Here is a 27173-nt window from a genome sequence, read left to right as displayed (position 1 = left end):
TGCACCAGTTTTCATCCCCAGCATCAGTACACAAGGTTCCTTTTTCTTCACATTATCACCAACTCTTGTTCTTTCTTGTTCTTTTTCTGCAGGCAGAGTCCCAGGCTGGCAGGAGAGGTGGGCGTGGTCACTGGGACAGCCCTCCGAAATGGGTCAGGTGACCTTTCAAACTCTGGGGTGGTGAAGGGTTCCTCACATCAGAGCAGCACGCGGGCCATAACGTAGGCGGGTTTTAATGGACCCATCAGACAACCTGTGCAAGACCTGAGGACGAGTGAAATGCGCTGCCTGGAATGGAGGTTGTGTTGTCTTCTGGGGCTTCTGTCCCCAGGGGATATTCAGCCCAGTGAGGTGGGGGCAAAGGGGCAGGTTATTTGGGGCCGATGTGCCTTGCTTCGGGGGCGACCCTGTGTTTGAGCAGGAAGGCGGGGGCTGCAGTTGGATCTGGCATCTGGGCCCACATTGGTCACCACGGTGGTTGGGTTGAGGGGAGCACAGGGCTGGCTGGCTGGAGTCTGCAGGCCGTCAGCTGCCTTTTGACGGCCTGTACCCAGGGCCCGGGGCACCTGGGCACAGCCAGAGTCCCAGGGCCCAGGCAGATGCTTATAGGAAAGGACTGGAGCCAGGGAGGGAGGGAGGGAGGGAGGGAGGCAGCCGGCCAGGTCACCAGCGTGCTCAAGCCTGACTCTCTGCTCTGTGCTTTATTGGAGGGTTGGCGTTTATCAGGGCAAAATGCGCACAGTGTGAACTCTGCCATAGCCACGACCCTGAAGTGGAAGGGTTGTTGTGGAAGAGGAAGGTAGTCAGTCGTGGTTTTTTTTTGTTGTTGTTGTTGAGTACCAGGGCCCATGAGACATGTTGTAGCAAGGAAAGACCAGAGGCCCTTATCAGCCTCATGGAACTCCTGGCAGGCAATTCGCCAAGCATGCTTTAGGGGAAGGCCTTCCAGCAGCAATGCTAAGACTTTGACAGATGGCGGGGCCCTGTGGTTTTGGCCTCCTTGAACCTGCACTCCCTGCTGGGACGGAGGGGCCTGCTTCCGTCATGGGTGACACTGTGTCTCCCCACGTGCGGGTCCTGAGACCTCGACTGAATGCTCTCCTTGTTTTTACAGGTGGTGCTTCGAGGCTCAGGGGACGTGGCCTACTGGGCAGCATCCAAAGCGTCTGGCCTCTGTCTCTTCAGTGCAGGTGGAAGTGCAGCACGTCCAGGAGTGTGAGCACTGTCATCTCCCTGGTGCACGTGCATCGCAGTGGTAGGTTGATAGTTCAATTTCAGAATACACATACATGATTTCAGAGTTGCATACATGATTTCAGAGTGGTTAACTCATGGATGCTTGATTCTCCCAGTTTGGGACCATTTGAATTAAGGTGCTAGAAATATTCACATGTAGGTTTTAAAACATAAGTTTTTAAAAACATAGGGTGTGAAATTGCTGTGTTGGTTCTGTATGTATGTATGTATGTATGTATGTTTACCTTCGCAAGAAATTGCCAAACTATTTCTACAAAGTTGCTGTATCAGTTTTTGTTCCTACCAACTACGAATCAGAATCTTGTTGTTCTGATTCTGGACCAACTACGAATCAGAATCTTGTTGTTCTGATTCTGGACCTGAAATTGGCACTGTCATTATTTTTGATGTAACCATTCCAGTACCTGTGTCATGGTGTCTGCATATTCCCACTGAAGTGATGTGGAGCATCGATGTGTTTGTGTATTTATTTGCTATCCTGATATCTTTGGTGAAGAGTTTGTTCAAATCTTTTGCATATTTTTCATTTGGTCATTTCTTTTCTTATTATTGAATCATTAAGAGCTCTTTTGTGATGCTGGACACAAAGCCTTTATTAGATATCTGTGTTCCAAATATTTTCTCCCTGTCTGTGCCTTATCCTTTCATTTTCTAAAAATGTCTTTCCCAGAGCAGAAGACTTTATTTATTTTTTTTTTAAAGATTTTATTTATTTATTTGAAAGACGGAGATCACAAGTAGGCAGAGAGGCAGGCAGAGAGAGAGAGAGAGAGGGAAGCAGGCTTCCTGCGGAGCAGGGAGCCCGATGCGGGGCTCGATCCCAGGACCCTGAGATCATGACCCGAGCCAAAGGCAGCAGCCAAAACCACTGAGCCACCCAGGCGCCCCAGAAGACTTTATTTTTAATAATATCCAACGCATGCTTTTCCCCGTGGACTATGCTTTTGCTGTTGAATCTAAAAACCCATCACCCAAACCAGTGTCCTAGAGAATTTTCTCCTGTATTCTTTATTCTTGTATTTTTACATTTAGATCTCTGATTCATTTTTATTTTTTATTTATTTTTATTTTTATTTTTTTTAAGATTTTATTTCTTTGTTTGACAGAGAGAAATCACAAGTAGACAGAGAGGCAGGCAGAGAGATAGGAAAGGAAGCAGGCTCCCTGCTGAGCAGAGAGCCCGATGCGGGACTCGATCCCAGGACCCTGAGATCATGTCCTGAGCCGAAGGCAGCGGCTTAACCCACTGAGCCACCCAGGTGCCCTCTGATTCATTTTTAGTTAATACTTGTGTAAGGTCTGTGTCTTGTTTCATTTCTTTTGCATGAGTGTTCAGTTGTTCGAGCACCATTTGTTGAAAGACTATTTTTTCTCTTTTTATTCCCTTTGTGCCTTTGTCAAAAAATGTTTGACTTTATTTTGATAGCTCTATTCCTGGTCCTTGTAATCTGTTCTGTTGATCTGTGTGTCTGTCTCATCACTAACACACTGTCTTGGTGGCTAGTAGCTTTATAGTTAGTCTCAAGACCAGGTGATGTGAATTCTCATTTTTCCTCCACGTTGTGTTGGCTATTCTGTTTTTTTAAAACTTTTTAAAAAGATGTTATTTATTTGGCAGAGAGAGCACAATGAGGGGATGTCACAGGCAGAGAGGGCAGAGGGAGAAGCAGGCTCCCCTCTGAGCAAGGAGCCTGACTCGGGGCTTTATCCCAGGACTGTGGGATCATGACCTGAGCTGAAGGCAAATGCTCAACCACCTGAGCCACCCAGGTGTCCAGTGTGTTGGCTCTTCTAGATCTTTTGCCTTTCTGTGTAAACTTCAGAATCTTCTTGTCATTATCTGCAAAATAACTGTGAGGTTTTATTTGGATTTCATTGAATTTATCGATTAAGTTGGAAAGAATTGACGTCTTAGCCATATTGAGTCTTGCTTCCGATGAATACGAGCTCTATCTCCATTTATTTAGATCTTTGATTTCTTCCATCAGTTTTGTCTTCCTGTATATATGTATTGTGTTAGGTTTTATACTTGAGTACCCTTTTTAGGGGTGTATTGTGAATAGTATTTTTTTCATTTGAAAATTTGGAATTCAGTTCTTTATTCAGATATAGGAAAATAGTTGACTTTTTTATATTGACCTTGTATCCTATGATGTTTTGGTATTTCCTCATTACTTCCAATAGTTTTTTTTTTCTTTATATAAGATATTTGAGGTTTTCTACATAGACAATAATATTGACTTCAGATAGAGTTTTGTCTTTCTTTTCAAATGACACACCCTCATTGTCTCATGCCCTCTTTCCACCCACCTTCCCTCTAGTAATCACCAGTTTGTTCTCTATATTTGTGAGTCTCTTTTTTTGGGTCTCTTTTATGCTTTGTTTTGTTTCTTAACTTTCACATATGATTGAAATCATAGGATATTTGTCTTTCTTTGACCTATTTCATTTAGTAGTATACCCTCTAGATTTATCCATGTTGTTGCAAATGTTAAGATTTCATTCTTTTCTCTGGCCAAGTACTAGTCTATTAGATATCTCTATATATCTCTATATACACCACGTCATTTTTATCCACTCATCTGTTGACGGGCTCTTCCATATCTTGCCTACTGTTAATAGTGCTGCAATATAAACGTATCTTTTCAAATGTTTTCATTTTGTTTGAGTAAATACCCAGTAATGGAATTACTGGAACATATGACTGTTGTATTTTTAAATTTTTGAGGATCCCCCACATTGTTTTCCATAATGGCTGCACCAGTTTTCATCCCCAGCATCAGTACACAAGGTTCCTTTTTCTTCACATTATCACCAACTCTTGTTCTTTCTTGTTCTTTTTCTGCAGGCAGAGTCCCAGGCTGGCAGGAGAGGTGGGCGTGGTCACTGGGACAGCCCTCCGAAATGGGTCAGGTGACCTTTCAAACTCTGGGGTGGTGAAGGGTTCCTCACATCAGAGCAGCACGCGGGCCATAACGTAGGCGGGTTTTAATGGACCCATCAGACAACCTGTGCAAGACCTGAGGACGAGTGAAATGCGCTGCCTGGAATGGAGGTTGTGTTGTCTTCTGGGGCTTCTGTCCCCAGGGGATATTCAGCCCAGTGAGGTGGGGGCAAAGGGGCAGGTTATTTGGGGCCGATGTGCCTTGCTTCGGGGGCGACCCTGTGTTTGAGCAGGAAGGCGGGGGCTGCAGTTGGATCTGGCATCTGGGCCCACATTGGTCACCACGGTGGTTGGGTTGAGGGGAGCACAGGGCTGGCTGGCTGGAGTCTGCAGGCCGTCAGCTGCCTTTTGACGGCCTGTACCCAGGGCCCGGGGCACCTGGGCACAGCCAGAGTCCCAGGGCCCAGGCAGATGCTTATAGGAAAGGACTGGAGCCAGGGAGGGAGGGAGGGAGGGAGGGAGGCAGCCGGCCAGGTCACCAGCGTGCTCAAGCCTGACTCTCTGCTCTGTGCTTTATTGGAGGGTTGGCGTTTATCAGGGCAAAATGCGCACAGTGTGAACTCTGCCATAGCCACGACCCTGAAGTGGAAGGGTTGTTGTGGAAGAGGAAGGTAGTCAGTCGTGGTTTTTTTTGTTGTTGTTGTTGAGTACCAGGGCCCATGAGACATGTTGTAGCAAGGAAAGACCAGAGGCCCTTATCAGCCTCATGGAACTCCTGGCAGGCAATTCGCCAAGCATGCTTTAGGGGAAGGCCTTCCAGCAGCAATGCTAAGACTTTGACAGATGGCGGGGCCCTGTGGTTTTGGCTTCCTTGAACCTGCACTCCCTGCTGGGACGGAGGGGCCTGCTTCCGTCATGGGTGACTCTGTGTCTCCCCACGTGTGGGTCCTGAGACCTCGACTGAATGCTCTCCTTGTTTTTACAGGTGGTGCTTCGAGGCTCAGGGGACGTGGCCTGCTGGGCAGCATCCAAAGCGTCTGGCCTCTGTCTCTTCAGTGCAGGTGGAAGTGCAGCACGTCCAGGAGTGTGACCGCTGTTATATCCCTGGTGCACGTGCATCGCAGTGGTAAGTTGTCTTGGTTCTGAACCTCCCACCTGCGTTGAGGTTCAGGCCTTGACTTGGGTGTCTTTCGTGCCGGCTTCTGTCTTTCTTCCGGAGGCAAAGAGAGCCTCTTCTTGTCGATTAACGTGGAGATGTACCGTTAACCAGAATGTCTAGAGTCGGCTGCTTGGGGAAGTTGACTTAGTGGCACATGTGGAGAAGGTTCTGCAAGTCGCTGCCCCACATAAGACTTCTGAACTCCAGGTTGCCCCTTTTAGCAGAGTCCGGAGTTATTGCAGCCTGACCTTATAAATAGATATTCTCTTGGTGATTGACTTTCTGCCCACACTTGCTTTATTGGGCCATTCTTCTAGAGCAAAGAATCCCAGGCATCTTTACAAATGGATGTCTGAGTGGACTTCCGCACATGTTCTTTCTCTCTCTCCTCGTTTTCTTTTTTTTTTTTTTTTTTTTTTTGCAGTGGAGTGGGTGTTGCAGGGGATGAGAGTGACCCTTCAGCAGGCTCCACATGCCTTCCATAGCCTGACACGGGGCTCAGTACCATAACCCTGACATCATAACCTGACCCAAAGCCAAAAGCTGGTCCCTTAACTGAAAGAATTTCGCAGGCATTCCTGGACAGGCTTTGTCTTTATGGAAGGGACTGTAAGAACGCCTTCCTGTTCAAAATCTACCGAATCGGGGAGTATTTCACATCTGCAGTGGTTGTACACCCTGTCAGGCCCAGATTTATGTAGCTCTTCTTGGTGGTGGAGAAAAACTCTTGGCTCCCATGTTCTCATAGACAGGGAGGAAGCCCTCACTGCCTGATGCTGAACTGTGGAGGTTTTGGTGCCCTGTCTTCCAGAAGAGCATCTTTGTAAAAGATGAAATTAATTTGCCAGCCCCCGGGTGGCGCAGTTGGGTAAGCATCTGCCCTTGGCTGAGGTCAGGATCCCTGGATCCTGGGGGATCAAGCCCTGTATTGGGCACCCTTCTCCCTCTTCTCTGCTGCCAGACCCCAGCTGTTCTTGCTCCCTCGCTAGCTCTGTCGATCTCCAATAAGTGAAGTAGATATATTTCTAAGTATGCAATTATTTTTTAAATCCTTTTCGCTTTGTGAGGACAATATTAGTAGAATTAAGGACACATGAGAGGTAGATCACAGACCATGTGTTTTTTGAATCTTGTGGCCATTCATCCTTGCGATCTATATACATTGATAGGTTCATGTTTTTGTGAACATACTTCTATCACCTTGTGTTCTGAGACTCTGAGTTCCCCCTCGACTTGATGTTCTCATGGATCCCAGGCAGTGTTACTTCCCGTGATCCCACTTCCTACCAAGGGACAGTACCTGTGTCTGTTGTGAGAGCTCCTGAAGGAGAAATCCCCTGTTCTTACTTGGCATATTGTGCATGGTTGTGAGACCCGCGCTGTTTGGTGAGACTGGCCTTTATGGAAGTACTCCTGGATCAGAGCAGATGTGCTTGATTTCTAGCTATTGGTTACTGGAATAGCGCATTCCGCTTGCCTCAGAATGGGGCCCTGTTATATTTGTTTGCAGTGTCTGAGTTTGTATCTCAGAGTCACCCTGAGGAATTCCTTAGGAGGTAGTTGCTGATGGGAGTGTCCAGGGAAGAATTTCCCTTCGTTGTGTTGGGATCAGTGATTCCTCGGTGTGAGGGTGTCATTGCTGGCTAGGGAAGAAGGGATAGCTGAGCCCATTCCTTTGCTCATCAGACCGGGAGGATTTTCCTGTGTGCGAATCCTCTCAGGTCCTTCCTGGGTTGGCTCCGTGAGGAATGGGATTCCCATATGGGATGTCCTCGGCATTCAGCCACAGCCATGATACAGGGCGTCCCAGGGGTGTCTGCACCTTCGCTCCCATGTGAGGGTTGAAGCACACTCTGAGATGATAGCGGGAGCCTCAGGCATGAACCCAACCTGAAGCTTCTTCCACCAGGATATCGCGCTAGTGGCTCTCCCCATGTGAGTTCTCTGGTGTTGGGAAAGGGCCCACTTCTGGGCCTGGACTTTAAAGATCTGGTGGAATGGAGGGACCACGCGTCTTCCAGATGACTCTCCCTAAGTGTTTGTGTGTCCGCTTGTTCACATCTCTAGCTTGAATAGCCGCCTGTTCCGGCTTTGGTTTCTGCATTTCTCATTCATATTTCAACTTCATGAATGCATTTTTGCTTCTTCGACATTCAGCTGAGTCAGCTCTGGAAAAGGCTACCTAATTGTAGTCAAATCCAGTTTTTGGCTTTGTCTTACTTGACCATCCTGCAGCATAACCCTCAGTCTCTGTTGTTTCTGACACCTGCCTGCTAGCTTTCCTTTCTTAACTCTGATACATCCCCTTACTGTTCCTCACAAAGTTGTCTTTCCCTTTTGCCCCAGACGTTGCCTCTCCTTGGGTTTGTTGCTCAACCATCCTTGGCTCACTGCTTTTCTTCAGTCTGTGTTTTTCCCTGACTGGTCTTCTCTCTCTCTCTCTCTCTCTCTCTCTTTTTAATAAAATACTTGTGAATTAGTAATAACATGGTTAAAGGTTAAGTGATGTTCCCTCTAGGAAGGGTGACATTTTTCATCTCAACTGAGACACTTCCACTGAGAATGAAAGAGGTTCCATAAAGTTATAATGGGACAACTGGCTATATGGGGACAGTCTCAGACAAACTGGAGTTATGGTCCTCCTGCTGTAGATATCTGTCTGTCTTGTTTGTCCTACCAGTGCTTCTTTTTTCAGGTAAAAGATACTCTTGTATGCCCCCTACTGTTATTTAGAAGGGCATCCATCATCTTTAGGGCTTTCCGAACTTAGATGCAGCTGTACACCGCTGGCATCCTGTTAAAATGCAGATGTTGATTTAGTGGATCTGGTGGGGGCCCTGGGTTTTGCATTTTTAAAAAGCTCCCAGGTGAAGCAGACTCTGCTGCTCAGGGAGCCACACTTTGAGTAAGGAGTTTATACATGATTTTCTGTTCTTTCTTTGCTTTTTTGTCACTTCTTAAAAGTCTGTATCTAAACAGAACATGGATTGTTTCTTTGTTATAACTGCACAGTAATCAAGCATGGACGTTCCATAGTTAGTTAACTGGTTATTATTAGTTATGCACTATTTCAAACCTTTTGCTATTACAAACCATGTTCTAGTGAATGACCTTGTACATATAGGTTTTTTCTATCCGATAAATTCCTAGAAGTGTGCTGCCAGGTCAACGGGTGCATAGAATTGATAACTCGCTCATTCAGGATTGTGGTATCATTTTGTGTCACTCCCATCGAAACTGCATCCGTGCTTGTTTGTCCACAGCTTCTCCCATAGAACATGTGCTTCAACTTCTGGAATTTTGGTAGTGGAAAGAGAAACATGGCATTTTATGAAGTTTATCTCTGTAAGCTTCTTAAGTATGAGTGAGGTTAAGTATTTTTTCATGTATCTGAAAGGTGTATTTACGTTTCTGTGAACCCTCTGTTCATATTTTGCCCATTTTGCTCTTAGGTTTGTGGCTTTTTTTGTTTTTCTTCTTCTTCAGTGTCTGGCTGTTTTAGATTATGGATACAAGTGTTTGTCCATTATATGGGTTGTAAACTATTATTTTATGGGATGTGATTTGTCTTTTGATAGTTGACCCTGGTGTTTTCTCCCCCATGCAGGTATTTTGTTTCAGAATGCCACCTTTCACTTTGTCGTTTGTTTAGGCTCCCCTTGGCTGTGACAATTTCTCAGACTTTCCTTGTTGTTGTTGTTTTTTTTTTTTAAATATCTTTTCTTTTTTTTTTTTAAGATTTTTATTTATTTACTTGACAGAGAGAGATCACAGGTAGGCAGAGAGGCAGGCAGAGAGAGAGGAGGAAGCAGGCTCCCTGGTGAGCAAAGAGCTCGATGCGTGGCCCGATACCAGGACGCTGAGATCGTGACCCAAGCCGAAGGCAGTGGCTTAACCCACTGAGCCACCCAGGCGCCCCGACTGCCCTTGTTTTTGATAACCTGGGCAGTTTTGAGGAGTACAGTTAGGTGTTTTGGAGAATGTCCCTCAATTGGGAATTCTTTGCTGTTGTTTTCATGATTAGACTGAGGTTATGAGTTTCTTGGAGGAAGACCACAGAGATAAAATGTCCTTTGGTCTTATCATATCAAGGGTTAGTGCTCTGGACATGACTTATTACTTTGTTTTCTCTGTCCTCATGCTGTACTCCTCGGAAGGAAGTGGGCAGTTACACTATACCACTTACACTGTACCTCCTTCCTGTTGGAGTAGCTACACAATTATGTACATAAATTATCAGGAATTCTGCACAGGAGAATTTTCTGTTCTCTCCTATTTACTAATCCATTTATATCGGCACGAATTCATGGCTAGTTATTTTATATTTTGGTTCTAGTACAATGATACCTTGTTCCTTTGGTTGCTCAAGTTGTTCCAGGTTGGTTAGTAAAGCATTTCTAGTGGCACCTGGGTGGCTGAGTTGGTTGAGTGTCTGACTCTTGATTTTAGCTCAGGTCATGATCTCAGGGTCCTGGGATCCAGCCCCACGTTGAGCTCTTTGCTTAATGTGGGGCCTGCTTGAAATTCTCTCTCTCAGGGTTCCTGGGTGGCTCAGTGGGTAAAAACCTCTGCCTTCGGCTCATGTCGTCATCCCGGGATCATGGGATTGAGCCCCACATCGGCCTCTCTGCTCAGCAGGGAGCCTGCTTCCCCCCCTCTCTCTGCCTGCCTCTCTGACTACTTGTGATCTCTGCCTATTAAATAAATAAATAAATAAATAGAAATTCTCTCTCTCCCTGTGCTCCTCCCTGCTGCTTATGCTTTCTCTCCTTTTCCTACTTTCTCAAAAACAAGTAAATAAAATTTTTAAAAAGCACATTCTGATGGTTCCTGTGTCTATTGACATACCCGGTTATTGTTTGAGTATTTCTATTTTACTCTGTGGCAGTAGATTTTCCAGGTACATCTTATGTCTTTCCTGCCATAGAATTAGCCATTTTTTCCCCCTAAGTAGTTCTGGTTCTTTTCATTGGAGCATAGTATGAGAAATCAAGATTGGGGAACTAGTTGTGTCTGTTGTGACTGTTAAGTCATTGCTCAAAGACGCTCTCAGCTAACTGAACAGGGAATATGTGTATACTCACTCATGTATATACACGTGTCTATAAATATTTTGGTATGTCACCATCTGTATCTGTAGTAAGCTAAGTATTCACACTGTTGTAAGCATTACCAGATGGAATAGTCTAACCTTCTCTCCTTGCTTGTCTGTAATCTCCTGCACTAACAGTGAGAATCCAGCTAACATCGGAATTTCATTTATTTGATAGTTCAATTTCAGAATACACATACATGATTTCAGAGTTGCATACATGATTTCAGAGTGGTTAACCCATGGATGCTTGATTCTCCCAGTTTGGGACCATTTGAATTAAGGTGCTAGAAATATTCACATGTAGGTTTTAAAACATAAGTTTTCAAAAACATAGGGTGTGAAATTGCTGTGTTGGTTATGTATGTATGTATGTATGTTTACCTTCGCAAGAAATTGCCAAACTATTTCTACAAAGTTGCTGTATCAGTTTTTGTTCCTACCAACTATGAATCAGAATCTTGTTGTTCTGATTCTGGACCAACTACGAATCAGAATCTTGTTGTTCTGATTCTGGACCTGAAATTGGCACTGTCATTATTTTTGATGTAACCATTCCAGTACCTGTGTCATGGTGTCTGCATATTCCCACTGAGGTGATGTGGAGCATCGATCTGTTTGTGTATTTATTTGCTATCCTGATATCTTTGGTGAAGAGTTTGTTCAAATCTTTTGCATATTTTTCATTTGGTCATTTCTTTTCTTATTATTGAATCATTAAGAGCTCTTTTGTGATGTTGGACACAAAGCCTTTATTAGATATCTGTGTTCCAAATATTTTCTCCCTGTCTGTGCCTTATCCTTTCATTTTCTTAAAAATGTCTTTCCCAGAGCAGAAGACTTTATTTTTAATAATATCCAACGCATGCTTTTCCCCGTGGAATATGCTTTTGCTGTTGAATCTAAAAACCCATCACCCAAACCAGTGTCCTAGAGATTTTTCTCCTGTATTCTTTATTCTTGTATTTTTACATTTAGATCTCTGATTCATTTTTATTTTTTATTTTTTTTTAAGATTTTATTTATTTATTTGACAGAGAGAAATCACAAGTAGACGGAGAGGCAGGCAGAGAGAGAGGAAGGGAAGCAGGCTCCCTGCTGAGCAGAGAGCCCGATGCGGTACTCGATCCCAGGACCCTGAGATCATGACCTGAGCCGAAGGCAGCGGCTTAACCCACTGAGCCACCCAGGTGCCCTCTGATTAATTTTTAGTTAATACTTGTGTAAGGTCTGTGTCTAGTTTCATTTCTTTTGCATGAGTGTTCAGTTGTTCGAGCACCATTTGTTGAAAGACTATTTTTTCTCTTTTTATTCCCTTTGTGCCTTTGTCAAAAAATGTTTGACTTTATTTTGGTAGCTCTATTCCTGGTCCTTGTAATCTGTTCTGTTGATCTGTGTGTCTGTCTCATCACTAACACACTGTCTTGGTGGCTAGTAGCTTTATAGTTAGTCTCAAGACCAGGTGATGTGAATTCTCATTTTTCCTCCACGTTGTGTTGGCTATTCTGTTTTTTTAAAACTTTTTAAAAAGATGTTATTTATTTGGCAGAGAGAGCACAAAGAGGGGATGTCACAGGCAGAGAGGGCAGAGGGAGAAGCAGGCTCCCCTCTGAGCAAGGAGCCTGACTCGGGGCTTTATCCCAGGACTGTGGGATCATGACCTGAGCTGAAGGCAAATGCTCAACCACCTGAGCCACCCAGGTGTCCAGTGTGTTGGCTCTTCTAGATCTTTTGCCTTTCTGTGTAAACTTCAGAATCTTCTTGTCATTATCTGCAAAATAACTGTGAGGTTTTATTTGGATTTCATTGAATTTATCGATTAAGTTGGAAAGAATTGACGTCTTAGCCATATTGAGTCTTGCTTCCGATGAATAGGAGCTCTATCTCCATTTATTTAGATCTTTGATTTCTTCCATCAGTTTTGTCTTCCTGTATGTATGTATTGTGTTGGGTTTTATACTTGAGTACCCTTTTTAGGGGTGTATTGTGAATAGTATTTTTTTCATTTGAAAATTTGGAATTCAGTTCTTTATTCAGATATAGGAAAATAGTTGACTTTTTTATATTGACCTTGTATCCTATGATGTTTTGGTATTTCCTCATTACTTCCAATAGTTTTTTTTTTCTTTATATAAGATATTTGAGGTTTTCTACATAGACAATAATATTGACTTCAGATAGAGTTTTGTCTTTCTTTTCAAATGACACACCCTTATTGTCTCATGCCCTCTTTCCACCCACCTTCCCTCTAGTAATCACCAGTTTGTTCTCTATATTTGTGAGTCTCTTTTTTTGGGTCTCTTTTATGCTTTGTTTTGTTTCTTAACTTTCACATATGATTGAAATCATAGGATATTTGTCTTTCTTTGACCTATTTCATTTAGTAGTATACCCTCTAGATTTATCCATGTTGTTGCAAATGTTAAGATTTCATTCTTTTCTCTGGCCAAGTACTAGTCTATTAGATATCTCTATATATCTCTATATACACCACGTCATTTTTATCCACTCATCTGTTGACGGGCTCTTCCATATCTTGCCTACTGTTAATAGTGCTGCAATATAAACGTATCTTTTCAAATGTTTTCATTTTGTTTGAGTAAATACCCAGTAATGGAATTACTGGAACATATGACTGTTGTATTTTTAAATTTTTGCGGATCCCCCACATTGTTTTCCATAATGGCTGCACCAGTTTTCATCCCCAGCATCAGTACACAAGGTTCCTTTTTCTTCACATTATCACCAACTCTTGTTCTTTCTTGTTCTTTTTCTGCAGGCAGAGTCCCAGGCTGGCAGGAGAAGTGGGCGTGGTCACTGGGACAGCCCTCCGAAATGGGTGAGGTGACCTTTCAAACTCTGGGGTGGTGAAGGGTTCCTCACATCAGAGCAGCAACGTAGGCGGGTTTTAATGGACCCATCAGACAACCTGTGCAAGACCTGAGGACGAGTGAAATGCGCTGCCTGGAATGGAGGTTGTGTTGTCTTCTGGGGCTTCTGTCCCCAGGGGATATTCAGCCCAGTGAGGTGGGGGCAAAGGGGCAGGTTATTTGGGGCCGATGTGCCTTGCTTCGGGGGCGACCCTGTGTTTGAGCAGGAAGGCGGGGGCTGCAGTTGGATCTGGCATCTGGGCCCACATTGGTCACCACGGTGGTTGGGTTGAGGGGAGCACAGGGCTGGCTGGCTGGAGTCTATAGCCCGTCAACTGCCTTTTGACGGCCTGTACCCAGGGCCCGGGGCACCTGGGCACAGCCAGAGTCCCAGCCCCAGGCAGATGCTTATAGGAAAGGACTGGAGCCAGGGAGGGAGGGAGGGAGGGAGGCAGCCGGCCAGGTCACTAGCGTGCTCAAGCCTGACTCTCTGCTCTGTGCTTTATTGGAGGGTTGGCGTTTACCAGGGCAAAATGCGCACAGTGTGAACTCTGCCATAGCCACGACCCTGAAGTGGAAGGGTTGTTGTGGAAGAGGAAGGTAGTCAGTCGTGGTTTTTTTTGTTGTTGTTGTTGAGTACCAGGGCCCATGAGACATGTTGTAGCAAGGAAAGACCAGAGGCCCTTATCAGCCTCATGGAACTCCTGGCAGGCAATTCGCCAAGCATGCTTTAGGGGAAGGCCTTCCAGCAGCAATGCTAAGACTTTGACAGATGGCGGGGCCCTGTGGTTTTGGCCTCCTTGAACCTGCACTCCCTGCTGGGACGGAGGGGCCTGCTTCCATCATGGGTGACTCTGTGTCTCCCCACGTGCGGGTCCTGAGACCTCGACTGAATGCTCTCCTTGTTTTTACAGGTGGTGCTTCGAGGCTCAGGGGACGTGGCCTGCTGGGCAGCATCCAAAGCGTCTGGCCTCTGTCTCTTCAGTGCAGGTGGAAGTGCAGCACGTCCAGGAGTGTGAGCACTGTCATCTCCCTGGTGCACGTGCATCGCAGTGGTAAGTTGTCTTGGTTCTGAACCTCCCATCTGGGTTGAGGTTCAGGCCTTGACTTGGGTGTCTTTCGTGCCGGCTTCTGTCTTTCTTCCGGAGGCAAAGAGAGCCTCTTCTTGTCGATTAACGTGGAGATGTACCGTTAACCAGAATGTCTAGAGTCGGCTGCTTGGGGAAGATGACTTAGTGGCACATGTGGAGAAGGTTCTGCAAGTCCCTGCCCCACACAAGACTTCTGAACTCCAGGTTGCCCCTTTTAGCACAGTCCTGAGTTATTGCAGCCTGACCTTATAAATAGATATTCTCTTGATGATCGACTTTCTGCCCACCCTTGCTTTATTGGGCCATTCATCTAGAGCAAAGAATCCCAGGCATCTTTACAAATGGATGTCTGAGTGGACTTCCGCACATGTTCTTTCTCTCTCTATTCGATTTTTTTTTTGCCTTTTTTTTTTTTTTTTTTTTTTTTTTTTTTGCAGCGGAGTGGGTGTTGCAGGGGATGAGAGCGACCCTTCAGCAGGCTCCACTTGCCTTCCATAGCCTGACACGGGGCTCAGTCCCATAACCCTGATAACTTAACCTGACCCAAAGCCAAAAGCTGGTCCCTTAACTGAAAGAACTTCGCAGGCATTCCTGGACAGGCTTTGTCTTTATGGAAGGGACTGTAAGAACGCCTTCCTGTTCAAAATCTACTGAATCGGGGAGTATTTCCACATCTGCAGTGGTTGTACACCCTCTCAGGCCCAGAGATATGTAGCTCTTCTTGGTGGTGGAGAAAAACCTTTGGCTTCCATGTTCTCATAGACAGGGAGGAAGCCCTCATTGCCTGATGCTGAACTGTGGAGGTTTTGGTGCCCTGTCTTCCAGAAGAGCATCTTTGTAAAAGATGAAATTAATTTGCCAGCCCCCGGGTGGCGCAGTTGGGTAAGCATCTGCCCTTGGCTGAGGTCAGGATCCCTGGATGCCTGGGGATCAAGCCCTGTATTGGGCACCTTTCTTTCTCTTCTCCGCTGCCGGACCCCGGCTGTTCTTGCTCCCTCGCTAGCTCTGTCGATCTCCAATAAGTGAAGTAGATATATTTCTAAGCATGCAATTATTTTTTAAATCCTTTGCGCTTTGTGAGGACAATATTAGTAGAATTAAGGACACATGAGAGGTAGATCACAAACCATGTGTTTTTTGAATCTTGTGGCCATTCATCCTTGCGATCTATATACATCGATAGGTTCATGTTTTTGTGAACATACTTCTATCACCTTGTGTTCTGAGACTCTGAGTTCCCCCTCGACTTGATGTTCTCATGGATCCCAGGCAGTGTTACTTCCCATGATCCCACTTCCTACCAAGGGACAGTACCTGTGTCTGTTGTGAGAGCTCCTGAAGGAGAAATCCCCTGTTCTTACTTGGCATTTTGTGCACGGTTGTGAGACGCCGCCTGTTTGGTGAGACTGGCCTTTATGGAAGTACTCCTGGATCAGAGCAGGTGTGCTTGATTTCTAGCTATTGGTTACTGGAATAGCGCATTCCGCATCCCTCAGAATGGGGCCCTGTTATATGTGTTTGCAGTGTCTGAGTTTGTATCTCAGAGTCACCCCGAGGAATTCCTTAGGAGGTAGTTGCCCAGTGATTCTCTGATGGGAGTGTCCAGGGAAGAATTTCCCTTCGTTGTGTTGGGATCAGTGATTCCTCGGTGTGAGGGTGTCATTGCTGGCTAGGGAAGAAGGGATAGCTGAGCCCATTCCTTTGCTCTTCAGACCGGGAGGATTTTCCCGTGTGTGAATCCTCTCAGGTCCTTCCTGGGTTGGCTCCGTGAGGAATGGGATTCCCATATGGGATGTCCTCGGCATTCAGCCACAGCCATGATGCAGGGCGTCCCAGGGGTGTCTGCACCTTCGCTCCCGTGTGAGGGGTGAAGCACACTCTGAGATGATAGCGGGAGCCTCAGGCATGAACCCCACCTGAAGCTTCTTCCACCAGGATATCGCGCTAGTGGCTCTCCCCATGTGAGTTCTCTGGTGTTGGGAAAGGGTCCACTTCTGGGTGAAGGCTCTGCCTCAGTGACGGGAGACAAGGGTTTGTACTGTGTGATTTCTGTGGCGGTGAGCAAGGTGGGCGCGGCCCTCTGAGTACAGGCGGGGCCTCAGTGGTGACAGACACAGGTTTCTCCGCTCTGAGTTGTCTGGTGTCTCCATATGTGAGAGCTGTATCCAAGGGCTCTTCCACATTGACCGCATTTGTTGGGGTTGCCGCCGATGTGGATCCTCGGATGCTGGCTAAGGGTGTGGCTGGCCTAAATGCTTTCCCCTGAAGATGACATTCAACCAGTTTCTGTCTGTGGGAACTTGCCCATGGCCTCGAAGGGATGTATGTTGCTGTGAGCTCTTGTGCAGCAATCCCAGCACATGGCTTCTACCCCGTGTGAGTTCCTGGGCAGGAAGAAGAGCAGAGCTCTCTGAAACAAGGGTCCCCCACCTTCTTTCCATCCGTGAGGGGCGTCTCCAGTGGTCTTACTGTGTACAGAGGTGAGCACTGCCCTGGAGTTGTTCCCCCCATGTGTATCATGTCTCCGTTCCTCGGAAGGGTGAGTTCTCTCGTGTCTCCCGAGCTTAGAGCCCCGACTAAAGGCTCTCCCACACTGGGTAGATGGGTGTGCTGCGATCCAGGATGAACGAGCTCTGATGTCCCTGGCACCAGGGACCCATGGCTGAAGGCTCTTCCACATTGTCAGGAAATACAAGGCTTGTCTTCCCAGGACACAGCACACCTGGAGTGAGTGAGGCACGTGAGACCTCTCCCGTGCTGTGCTCCAGCATTGCCCGGGTTCCTGTGCAGTGTGAACCCTCTGCTAGTGGCCAGAACACGAGGGGCTGTGGCAGGATCGCTCCCTCACGTTCCTCCCTTCTTGACTCAAGGAACGCGTTCCAGCCCCTCCCTTCAGGAATGGTCGCTGCGTCTACCCCTGTAGGCCACTTGTAGTCGCGTGCCTTGTTCCTTTCCGGAATTCATTTAGATCTTTCTACATGGTAGCATCAAACCCACGTCAACTGCTGATTAAATTTTTGATGTTTCTTTTTCAAAGACTATATACCCGTGAGTCGTGCTGAAGCCAGTGACTTTTCCAGACACTCGGGCGGCGGCTTGGCTCGAGGCCCATTTCAGCCGAGAAATGAAACTCTTCAGGTTTCTGGTGGGACAGCCCATATGCTCAGGGTCTTGGAAGACAGGAGATTGTGGGGAATGCTTAGCGTAGCCCGTGTCCAGCTCTAGTGTGGAAGGCCAGGGTCCATGACCCTGAAGCTTCCCGTTGACTTGCAGAGAAGCCGACCTTTGAGATGCCCCCGTGTGGGTCTCCCTTCATCCTTTATTAGGGAACGAATTGCCGTGAGCTCCTGGGTCTTGTACACAAAGAGTGAGTCCCAGAACACTAGGTGAAAAAGTACTGAAGTGCTGTGTGGGGACTAACAGAACAGAAGGAGAAATGGAAAGAGGGGGAGGGAGGAAGGAATACAAAGAACGAAAAGATCATGCAGAGAAGGAAGGAAGGACGGAACGAAGGGAGGGTGGGAGAGAGGGTGGCTTGAAAAAGGGAGAAGAGAAACTGGTAGAGAGGCATTAGGGGAAAGAAGAATTTTGAAAGTTGTGAGACAAACATCTGAGAGTTAAGATTTGAGCTTGATGAGAAAGGAAAGGAATGGAGTCCTTTACTCAGGAGCAGAAACCGGTTGTAGGGTGTTGGTGATGAGAACCTATGGACCAGATAAACCTGCGAGACAAAGAGAGTGAGGGAGGGATGCTGGGGAGTTTCAGAAGGGCAACGTCAACCACGTCGAGGACTGAGAGAGGGGCCATGTGAGGGTTTGAGTGCAAGAACCACAGAAGGGTCCGGTCCTCGGAGGACACAGAATGTGCAGTGGGTGAGGTGGATGGAATCGGAAGAGTTGACAGAAATGGGCCCAACGTGTTGCAGGGTTGTTTCCACAGGAGCCCTACAAGAGACAGGACTGATGTAGGAAAGAGGTTAGCATTCAAGGCCGATGGTCAAGAAAGAAGTCTTGAGACGGCTTTGCTGGCAGGAGGTGATTTTTATTAAAGCACAGGGATACGACCCTTGGGTAGAAAGGGCTGCTTGCTGGGGTCGTGACGGGAGGCTGACTTTCTGGGGTGGCATTGGGGGAGGTCAGGCAAAAGGGAAGTTTTGCGAGAACGTGGCAGGAGGACAGAGGACACCGAGGATACAGTTGGCTTTGCTCTTGTGAAGGGAAGGTGGTTTTTCCTGCTAGGAAGGCATGAATTGAAAGATGCTGGGGAGCTTCCTGGAGGAATGTTACCTTCCTCCTCTCACAGGTCCTTCTCAAGGGACTGCAGGTTTGAAAAGAAACTCTGTCCCTACGGACATTTCCTTCGGCCTCAGCCTCCCTCAGTGTCGTGGAGGGGAGGGAGATGTCAGGGCTTCAGGAAACGGAGATCCGGGCCTCTGGCAGGTCACTAGGCTCTCATTAAGCGGGCCTCTTGATTCCTGCCGAATCACGAGGACTTTTACAAACCGAGGGAGACTCCGGTCTTGCCATCTGGGGAGAATCTGTTTTTTCCTTTCCTCAGCTTGAGGGCAGTCAGAGCGCCTGAGGGATGTCCCCCGTATCCCAGGTTGGGGGGGCGGTGTGGCGTGCCAGCTCCTGCTCGGTGCTCAGCTAGCCTTCTCCTTCCTCCCTCCTCGTGTGCCCCTGACCAGGGCGGAGCATTGCGTGGTTAAGGTTGTTGAAGGAGGACGGTCTCATCTTCTGTAGCTTCTTCCTGCTGAATAGGGGCGTAGAGCTGTCCCTCCGCGTGGGTCGTTCCTGGTCAGGTGGGGTAGGCCCAGCTGGGGGAGGCCTCTGCTGTCAGAGTTGTAAAAGGAAGAGGCCGCTGAGTGCAGGGGAGAGCCTCTCCTCCCTAAACCTCTTGCTGCTGCCAAACAACACAGGCTGAGCGGGGCCCGTTTTGTGGGGCCGCTGCCAGTGTTGAGCCCAGCATTGGTCACGGTCCTGTGCGTCGAAGCGACAGGGGCGGTTCCGGTGCGGCACCCTCGGGGAATCCAGCAGGGGTAGGGCTGCTGCCCCTCGAGTGGATCCCAGGGTGGTCAAGGGGCCCTGGCAGTGCCGCTTCGTCCTGCATGTGTCATGCTCTGCAGGGTTGCCGGGGACTGCAGGGGACAGCCCCTGCAGCAGACAGGGGAGACGACGGGAAGGCTGCTGTCCCGCCCAGTCCCAGTTGGGCCCAGTCCCAGGTGGGCCCAGTCTCCCCACACAACGGATTGTTGTGGGCCCAGGTGGTTGCCTCGTGCTCCAAGTGTCCGTCATCGGCAGGGCCTGGGCAGCCAGCTCTGGGTGTGGCGGCCGACTCAGAGGGTCCTCTCATCTCGTCCTCGGGGCTCCAGTGCCGTCCTCTGGTGGGCTGCCCAGAAGTCGTCTCTTTGGCCTACGGAGGTCAGGCGTAAGAGAGCCGTTCCTGCAGGCGTGTTTCCCTGTGTGTTCACGCCGAATCCTCCTCCGGGCCCAAATCGGAGCTGCAAGTGGGGCCCCAGGGCCCTCCTGGCTCCCTTTGTCGGAGCACCCCAGGAGCCTTTGTTGCCTCGGGGTGGTGGGCACACTGTCCTGTGGCGCAGCTGTGGAGACAACGGGTGGAGTGGTGTGAGATAGTGAGTGGCGTGTGGTTTAGGCCATGTCTTACCAGAGGCCTGTGGGGTTTGGGGGAATATGTCTTCTGAGGTGTTGAGGTGGAGGTTTCCCTGCAGGACCCATGCATGACCTGAAGAAAGGGGAATTTCCCGTGGGCCCCCTGGGGCTGAATGAAGGCTTCACAGCCAGGGTCCCTCAGGCCCTTCCCTGAGCGTCCTCCTCCATGACGGCGGGGTCCTCCTCCTGCTGGGCTGTCCCTTCCCCAGCCTCTCTGAGAGCCCTGGACGTGCCCCTTCTCTGTGGGGGGAGCCTTTGCCCACATGAGTGTTGCAGGTGGCGTGGCAGAGACCACGTGCTCCCGACCCCCATGGGAAGTGAGTTGGCACAGTCTATGAGCTGTGGGCAGGTGTTGGGTGAGGTGGGAGCAAGCAGGGTGGCCTTTCCCTGGTGAATCTCCCCTGCTGACTGAGGGATCGAGGAGAGTCTCTAGAGTATGAAACTCACAAAGCAAAATGGTGCCATGAGGGGACCCACTACCTCCCACGAGGCATCTTGGAGGCTCGGGGGACTGGAGGTGTTGGTCAGATCGTATGGGAGTGGCCGGCAGACATGACTCAGCTGGAGACCAGGACCGACTACGTGCCCACAGGGATGCAGCGCTGGGAGGGGTGAGCTGTCCTGCTCCTGTGAGCCCGGGGGCCTGTCTTGTTTGCTCATTTCTCACGTGCCTGAAGTGGGAGATGAGGCCACCTCACCACTGTCTCTTCTCGAGTAGTGTCGTCTGGGAGTAAGCCATCTGCTGACTTTTGCAGGGTGGGAGGGCAAGGCTTGTGTCGTGCAGAGGGAGGGGCTCAATGGGGGGCGTGGAGCCCTTTTCCAGAAGGTCACTGTGCCTAGGCTGCCTGGGGTCCAGTCCCTCCAGGTAGCCAGGGCCCTCCCTCCAAGATCAGCAGCTCCTGGACGACAGCGCCTAACCACCACAGGGAGTTGCCTGGATCAGGTGGAGGTTCCCCGTGGGATGTTCTCAGGTCTTCCTAGTGCCTGCAGGGACTGGGACCTTCCTCTCCTCTCCTCTTTGTGGTCAGAGGCTAGGGCAGCACCCCGGGTTTTGTGCGGTTTGCCGAGGTGCCCACAACAGGGACTGGGCAACGAGGGAGAACGTGTGTCCATGTTCACCGGCCCCTTTTCCTGCCCGACTCACCCCGTTCCCGAGTCCTCCTCTTCTTCTGCTTCCCTTGTCGTTTGCGCCAAGTCCACCGAAGGGAAGCTTCTTGAGAGCTAAGAGCAAGAGCAGAAGTGGGCATGAGCACAGACTCCCCGGCATCAGAGAACCAAGTGTGGGGATACTCACACCCAGCCTCCCTTCCCGAGGGCCCTCCAGCCGGGTGAGCCGTGCCCTGCCGACTCCCAGCCCTCCTCTCTGCTCTGCTCTCCGGGGCTGCTTCCCAGAATCAGCAGTGAGGGGTCAGGGTGATGGTAGGAAAGGGGTGAGGAGGGCTGCCTGGGGATTTCATGCAGCAGTTCCGATGCAAAGCCTGAGTGCCTGCCGGAGACGAGGGCCTCCAGGGTGGGCATCGTCAAAGCAGGGAAAGGGGAAGCGCTGGGAGGAGGCGCTTATGGACAGAGGAGAGAGAAAGCCCAAGAGATGGAGGTGGAAGTGCATTACAGGCGCAGGGTGGCTCCTTCCGACGGAATCGTCGTCCATGGAATCCTTCTCCGGGTCAGAGAGCAGCGAGGATGCTGGGGTTGGCCATGAGAGAGGACAAAGGGGAGTTAGTGCAGCTGGCGACCCACTGCTCTGGGGATGCTGGGCTCTGCCCTCAGTGGGGTGTGTCCCTAGCTCTGAGTCCTCCTTGGCCTTGGTCGCTTGATTTCCGCAGGGTACAGGGGGGTCTCCGGTTGCCCACCTGCTCTTCCCACCTCCGATTCTCTCCAAGACCCGGAAGCCCGGCTGTGTGATCCTTTCCCCCCTGGAGGCTGTCACTGTCCCTAAGACTGCCTGCGGGACTTTGTCTTCCTCTGTCCTTGTACTTGTCCTTCCCTGCTCTCCTTCATCCTCCTTCTCCTCCTCCACCTCCTCCCCTAGAGATGCTCCATGTCCTTCCCCCTGCCAAGCTCCACCAGTCCTATTGTTGTCCAGGAGGGGGCAACCATGAAAGAGAGGAGATATCCTGGGTCCCCCGATCTGTCTGTGCTGGGAGCAGCTGTCATGGGCCTGGGATTGCTGGGGAAATGCAGGGAGAGATGGCCCACCTCCTCCCCACAGCCCATGTCTGCCCAGGGACTGGGATGACCTTCCCAGGGACGTGTTTCAGGGAACGCACCGCCCTCTGTTTCCCTAAGTGTTAGAGAGGTTGAATGGAGACGGGAGCATGGGAAATTGTGCAGGCGCCCTCAGCTGTTCAGGGCAGCCCTGGAAAGCATCCATCGGTGTGGTTACTGAAACACAGGATTCCTGCCAGTGCTCCTGCTGAGGCTTGCCGGGAATGGACGGGGTCGGGGTGTGTGTAGGGCCCTGGGCAGGCCTGAGGAACGTTTGCCGTGTGGGCATGCCTAGGGAGTGGGGAGCATGGCCAGGGCTGTGAGCGGCGAGGTGGGTTTGTGAGAGGAACCGTGACTCCCTGGCCCTGCTCCCAAGAGGCTCTGTGCTATGCCTCGATGCCAGCTGGTGAGAGGTAGAGTGGACCCGGGGCAGCGAGTGTGTGAAGCAGGTCCAGCAGCCCCTTCACACAGGCCCAGGGGACCGTGGCCCGCGACAGGGGTTCTCCAGGGGAGCTGCATGGGGGCGTCCCGCCCTTGGGAACACGTCCACAGGTCAGACTCGGCTGGGGTGTGAAGGCTGGCAGAAGGTACGATTTACAGGAACCTGTGTAGTGAACCCAGGGGAAGTACGCTTTCCCTTCTGCAGCTCTGGGCATCTCCTTGAAGTATAGCAGCTTGGAGAGAACCGGGACGGTTTGGTAGTGGAGGTTAGGAGGGAGAGAATTTAGACCTGTCTTCTACCTCCTGGCTCAGACCAGAGCGTAGTGTCGCGGTTCTCTTGCCCAGTAGAGTGCGGTTGGGGCCGCCAAGTCCTGAGCATGACCAGGTCTGGGCCCGTGCCAAGAAAGATTCAGAATCTCTTGTGCACCATTCCCGAAAGGCCATGAGCAAAGAGGCCAAGCTTTGACATGTGGCAGCGGCTAAGGGAGGCACGAGCAGCTTTGATGGGAAAGATCCTTCAAGGAGCCGCGCAAGGAGTCGAGTGGTGATGACAAACCCAGCCTACCCTAAAGGCCCGTGGACACCTCGTCTGTTCTTTTCATCCCGAAACCGTGACATGAGCAAATCATGCCTGTGCCAGAGCATCCCTTTCCTTGGTGGTTTTTGACCCACCTTCTTCATTCTCCGGAGCGGCAGGGGCAACCCCATGTTCCCGGGAGCCATGTCCCCGTGTTCCCCTCTTCGGTGCCATTCCCTACCTGAAGAGACTTCGTCCTCACTGAAGGAGTAGTCCTCGATGCTCTCTACCAGTAGATCTGTAAGAACTGAAAGAGGAGCAATGCCATTAGGAGAGAAACCGCCTCACCCCTTCCTCCCAAGTGCGTTGAGATGTCTCTGGGCCGTGCAGCATCTGCCTGACTCTTCTGCTGTGCTTTCAGAGGTTCACGGGGCTGGCGGAGCCGGAGCCCTTGGAGGAGACGGGGATTGGAGTCTCATGCCTTCTAATGAGACCAGGATGCTGCAGCAGCCACCTCAGTGTCAGTTCTGCATGCCCATGACCGCTGTCCCCTCCCAGCGCAACCATCGGAAACTCCAGTTGTTATGGGACTCTTGACGTGTGGCTAGTGGGAGTGAGCAACTGGATGTTTTCGTTCCCTTGATGATTTCTGTGTACTGCACTGAGATAAGAAATGACTGTGTACGATGGATACTAGACAGACTCGTTCCTGGATCACTCAGCACTAGACACCAACCAGGAGCGAGAGACCAGGCCTGCTCTCCTGCATATTTTTCAGGCATCTGTGGCTGGCGTGACAGGGACGTTGATCAAGGGAAGACGTTCCCGGGCTCACACACACCCACCAGGTGCTGCCGGAGGTCTTTGGGCCCGAAGAGATGAAGGTGAAGCCCCAGTTCCTAGAATAAGTGGGGAACGGATTCCATGCAGCACGGATCTAAAGCATACAATGTGCTGCTCTTGGGACAGAGAAGCTGCTAGAATAGATAAGGGAACCATAAAGGAACACAAGGAGCCACGACGTTTCTGAATATGAAGAAGTCAGTGGTGGGTCTCTAGAAGCTGACCTTCCAATACCTTGGATGACTCCCCTGAGCCAACAGGAGGGTGCTGGCATACAAAGAGTCAGGGGCACCTGGGAGCCAAAGATAAATGGCCCCGGAAATGCGCTCATGTTGGCATCACGATGCTTCCCAAGAGGACCGCCCAGAAAAAGCATCCTCTTCTGAAACAGCGAACAGAGTGAAAAGGCAGCCCACAGATTGGAGACCCCCTTGGCAATCCTTATTTCAGAAAAGGTGTGTTCACTGACGTAAAGGAAGAACAACAAAGAAAACCAACCAAACAAAAGAAGACTGTGATTTCACCAAATGAAAGAATCGAGAAAAAGACTGGAATAGTCTGTGCTGCAAAGGGAACAAATAACTCGGTCAGTCAGACAGACGTCGTACGAAAAGATGCTCAGCCTAAGGCATCGTGAGGGCAATGCGAATACAAAGGACGCCGAGCTGTGGCATTGTAGTTAGGGTGGCGAGGACCCAAACCAGGAATTCAAACCCAGGACCCATGTTGGAAGGAGGCAGACAATTGGAGACTTTGTATGCAATTTGTGGAATGCAGACTGGCGCAACTACCCTGGAAAAGCCCGTTGAGTGTCCTCGGAGAGCAGCGAAAGGTACTCCCGTGGATCCCGCGCGTGCGAGAGAGAAAAAGAGATGTTGGAAAATCAGATTCTGTTTCCAATACATGTTTCTCATGAGAGAAAGTCTTGTTGGTTGCCAAAGAACCCTGAAACCCTCCATTCCCAGGCACTGAACCCCCTTGAGTTGTCTGTTGGCCCAAACCTTCCGAATCTAACAAGGCCCTCTTGCATGGACAGATGGCCAGCAAAATGGGTGGTGATTGTCCTGTCACCCCTGTTGAGGTTTGAGGTTCTTTTTGGCCACCTTGCGATGCACAGAGCACCCTTCGTTCCTGCATGGAGGGGGCCCAGGTGCCGCCAGTGATCCTCAGTCCCTGAAGACCACCTCATTCCCCCTTGGATAGGACACCTTTTGGGCCCACCTCCAAGTGCCCCAGCAAGGACCAGTGGTGGGTGTGGGGTTTCCCTGGGAGAAGGCCAGTTGCATTCTTAGACACAGTATCTGCAGGGAAATGGTAATTCTCCATGGAGAAACACGGAGTGAATTGGCCCCATCTGTTCCCTGGCCATTGCCCCTTTGTGCGCGTCATCCCCGAACGGGCTTTTGCATGCGGCTGCCCCGGATGCCGCCTGCAGAAGGGAGGAAGTGTGTCCCAGCACTCAGTGCTTGCGATGAGGTTGGGAAGACGCATCGTGGGGCCTCTGATGCAGAGACGAACGTGTGTGTGTGTGAGTGCAGTGTCAAGAGGGAGGTGCTGTGACCATTCTTGCCCGAGACCTACCTTGGCGGGAGAGCCCCATGGACGCTGACTCAGTAACAGGGACACACTTGTGTCTTTGGGGCACAGTCTAGCCCTTCCTAGTTAGCGACGGGATTTGTTTTCTGGGGGAATTGATGTGATTTTGCACGGAAAGAACACCTCTTTCAATTGTAGGTGTTGAAGAGTTTTTCCATGTCACGTTCCTGACGCGACAGTGATGGGAACTGTCCCTGAGAACGTGGACACCATTAATCGCCATTTTGAGGGGACCAGACCTGTTCGAGAGCGCAGCATTCACCCACCTGACACACACACACCAACCCTGAGAATCACAGCACATGGATTCCCATGGAAACAGACCACGTGCCCAGCACCCGATCCTACAGCACCTAAGAGCAGCACGGTAGCTTCCGGGGCCAGGGTCACGAGGCCTGGGTTCTCGGTCCGGAACATGACCCTTAGTCTCGTTGCAACAGGATCTGGATTGTGGGTGGCTCTCAAGATGGAGCCTGCAAGGAAGCCCCACCTTGCCCCTTGTCCAGGTTGCTCAAAAGCAATGAGTGACTCTAGAGGACAGCATACTTACCACTAAGCTCCTTTTCCAGCCGGGCCACCTGCGATTATAGAAAAGAAAACATGATGAACATCAAGTCCTGCCTTGTCCTGTGTGCACAGCTCTTTTGGTCTCTTGGTGATGGGCAGGGTCATGGGCAGTGATATGGAATCCACCTAGAGGTCGCATGCCCTGGGTCCATTAGGTGGCACGGCGGTGTCAGTATCACCCGTGAAAAAGCTCACGACCCTGTGGACAGTAACCGAACCTGCTGTTTCCTGCAGGGTCTTTGGAATGGGGCGTCCCTGGCTAAGAGTCGCTCTCTCAAGAATCTCTCCACCAAGGACATTGTACATGCCGAGATGTTCGGATCTGATTGCGAGTATCAGGGAAATAAGGGATGCTGTACCTCACCTGAAGGAAGGCTGACTTACCACCTTGGTGAACAATGGGCCCTCTCCTTCTGTGCTGTCCACGTCAGGGTCATCGTACAGGCTAGCCAGGGGATCTGGGTGGATACACACAGAGAATGTCGGGACCCCTATGGGACTCTTTGGGAATCGCTCGGGGAGCTTTGCTTGGCGTGCACGTGTGGACATGTGTGTGGAGGTGGGGAGCTCATCAGTATGGACTGAGCTGCAGTGGGCCCTTCCTGGATGGAGGACGAAAGGTCCTGGAGAGGAGCAGGGATGTGAATAGAAACTCTGCCTCCTGTTGGAGCTACAGGGCCTGGAGTAGCTGTGAAATAGTCCATCTCCAAGGCACACCTACTGCCTGTCTCCAAACCTGCACCACCTAAGAGCAGCGCAGTAGTTTCCGGGGACAGGGCCATGAAGCCACGGGTCTTTCCCCAGGAAATCCCTTTCTGTTACCCTGACCCTTCTTCTCAGTCCCGCCAGACCTGGAATCAGGGTGGTTCTCATCGTGGCTGCGACGAAGCCCCGACCTTGGCCCTTTTCCAGGTTGTTGCAAACAAGTGAGTGACTCTAGAGTACAGAATACTTACCGCCATCCCCTTCCAGCAGGGACACC

The 27173-nt window shown here is 50.0% G+C and overlaps 1 protein-coding gene and 1 long non-coding RNA gene across 2 annotated transcripts in view; one reads left to right on the top strand and one right to left on the bottom strand.

The window, feature by feature from the left end:
- Positions 1 to 13255, top strand: part of LOC309857642 — an 80442-nt gene extending 67187 nt beyond the window's left edge. The window contains exon 4 of the long non-coding RNA XR_014307823.1: positions 13172 to 13255. This is a non-coding gene — a long non-coding RNA (uncharacterized lncRNA). The remainder of the gene's footprint in view (positions 1 to 13171) is intronic.
- A 5562-nt stretch (positions 13256 to 18817) lies between these two features.
- On the bottom strand, positions 18818 to 26884 carry LOC309857645 (uncharacterized protein). Its single transcript, XM_082750365.1, has 6 exons — positions 26576 to 26884; positions 26175 to 26202; positions 23427 to 23492; positions 21632 to 21705; positions 21167 to 21243; positions 18818 to 19952 (listed from the first exon to the last, which is right to left on the bottom strand). Exons 1-6 carry the CDS (start codon positions 26738 to 26740, stop codon positions 19820 to 19822), a joined length of 543 nt encoding a protein of 180 aa, XP_082606491.1. The 5' UTR covers positions 26741 to 26884; the 3' UTR covers positions 18818 to 19819.
- Between the last annotated feature and the right edge of the window lie 289 nt (positions 26885 to 27173).

This window comes from Mustela nivalis (assembly GCF_964662115.1).
Source record: "Mustela nivalis genome assembly, contig: HAP1_SCAFFOLD_1010, whole genome shotgun sequence".
NCBI classification, from domain to species: domain Eukaryota; kingdom Metazoa; phylum Chordata; class Mammalia; order Carnivora; family Mustelidae; genus Mustela; species Mustela nivalis.
Note: the sequence above shows the minus strand (reverse complement) of the source record. Positions and strands in the feature narration are given on the sequence as shown.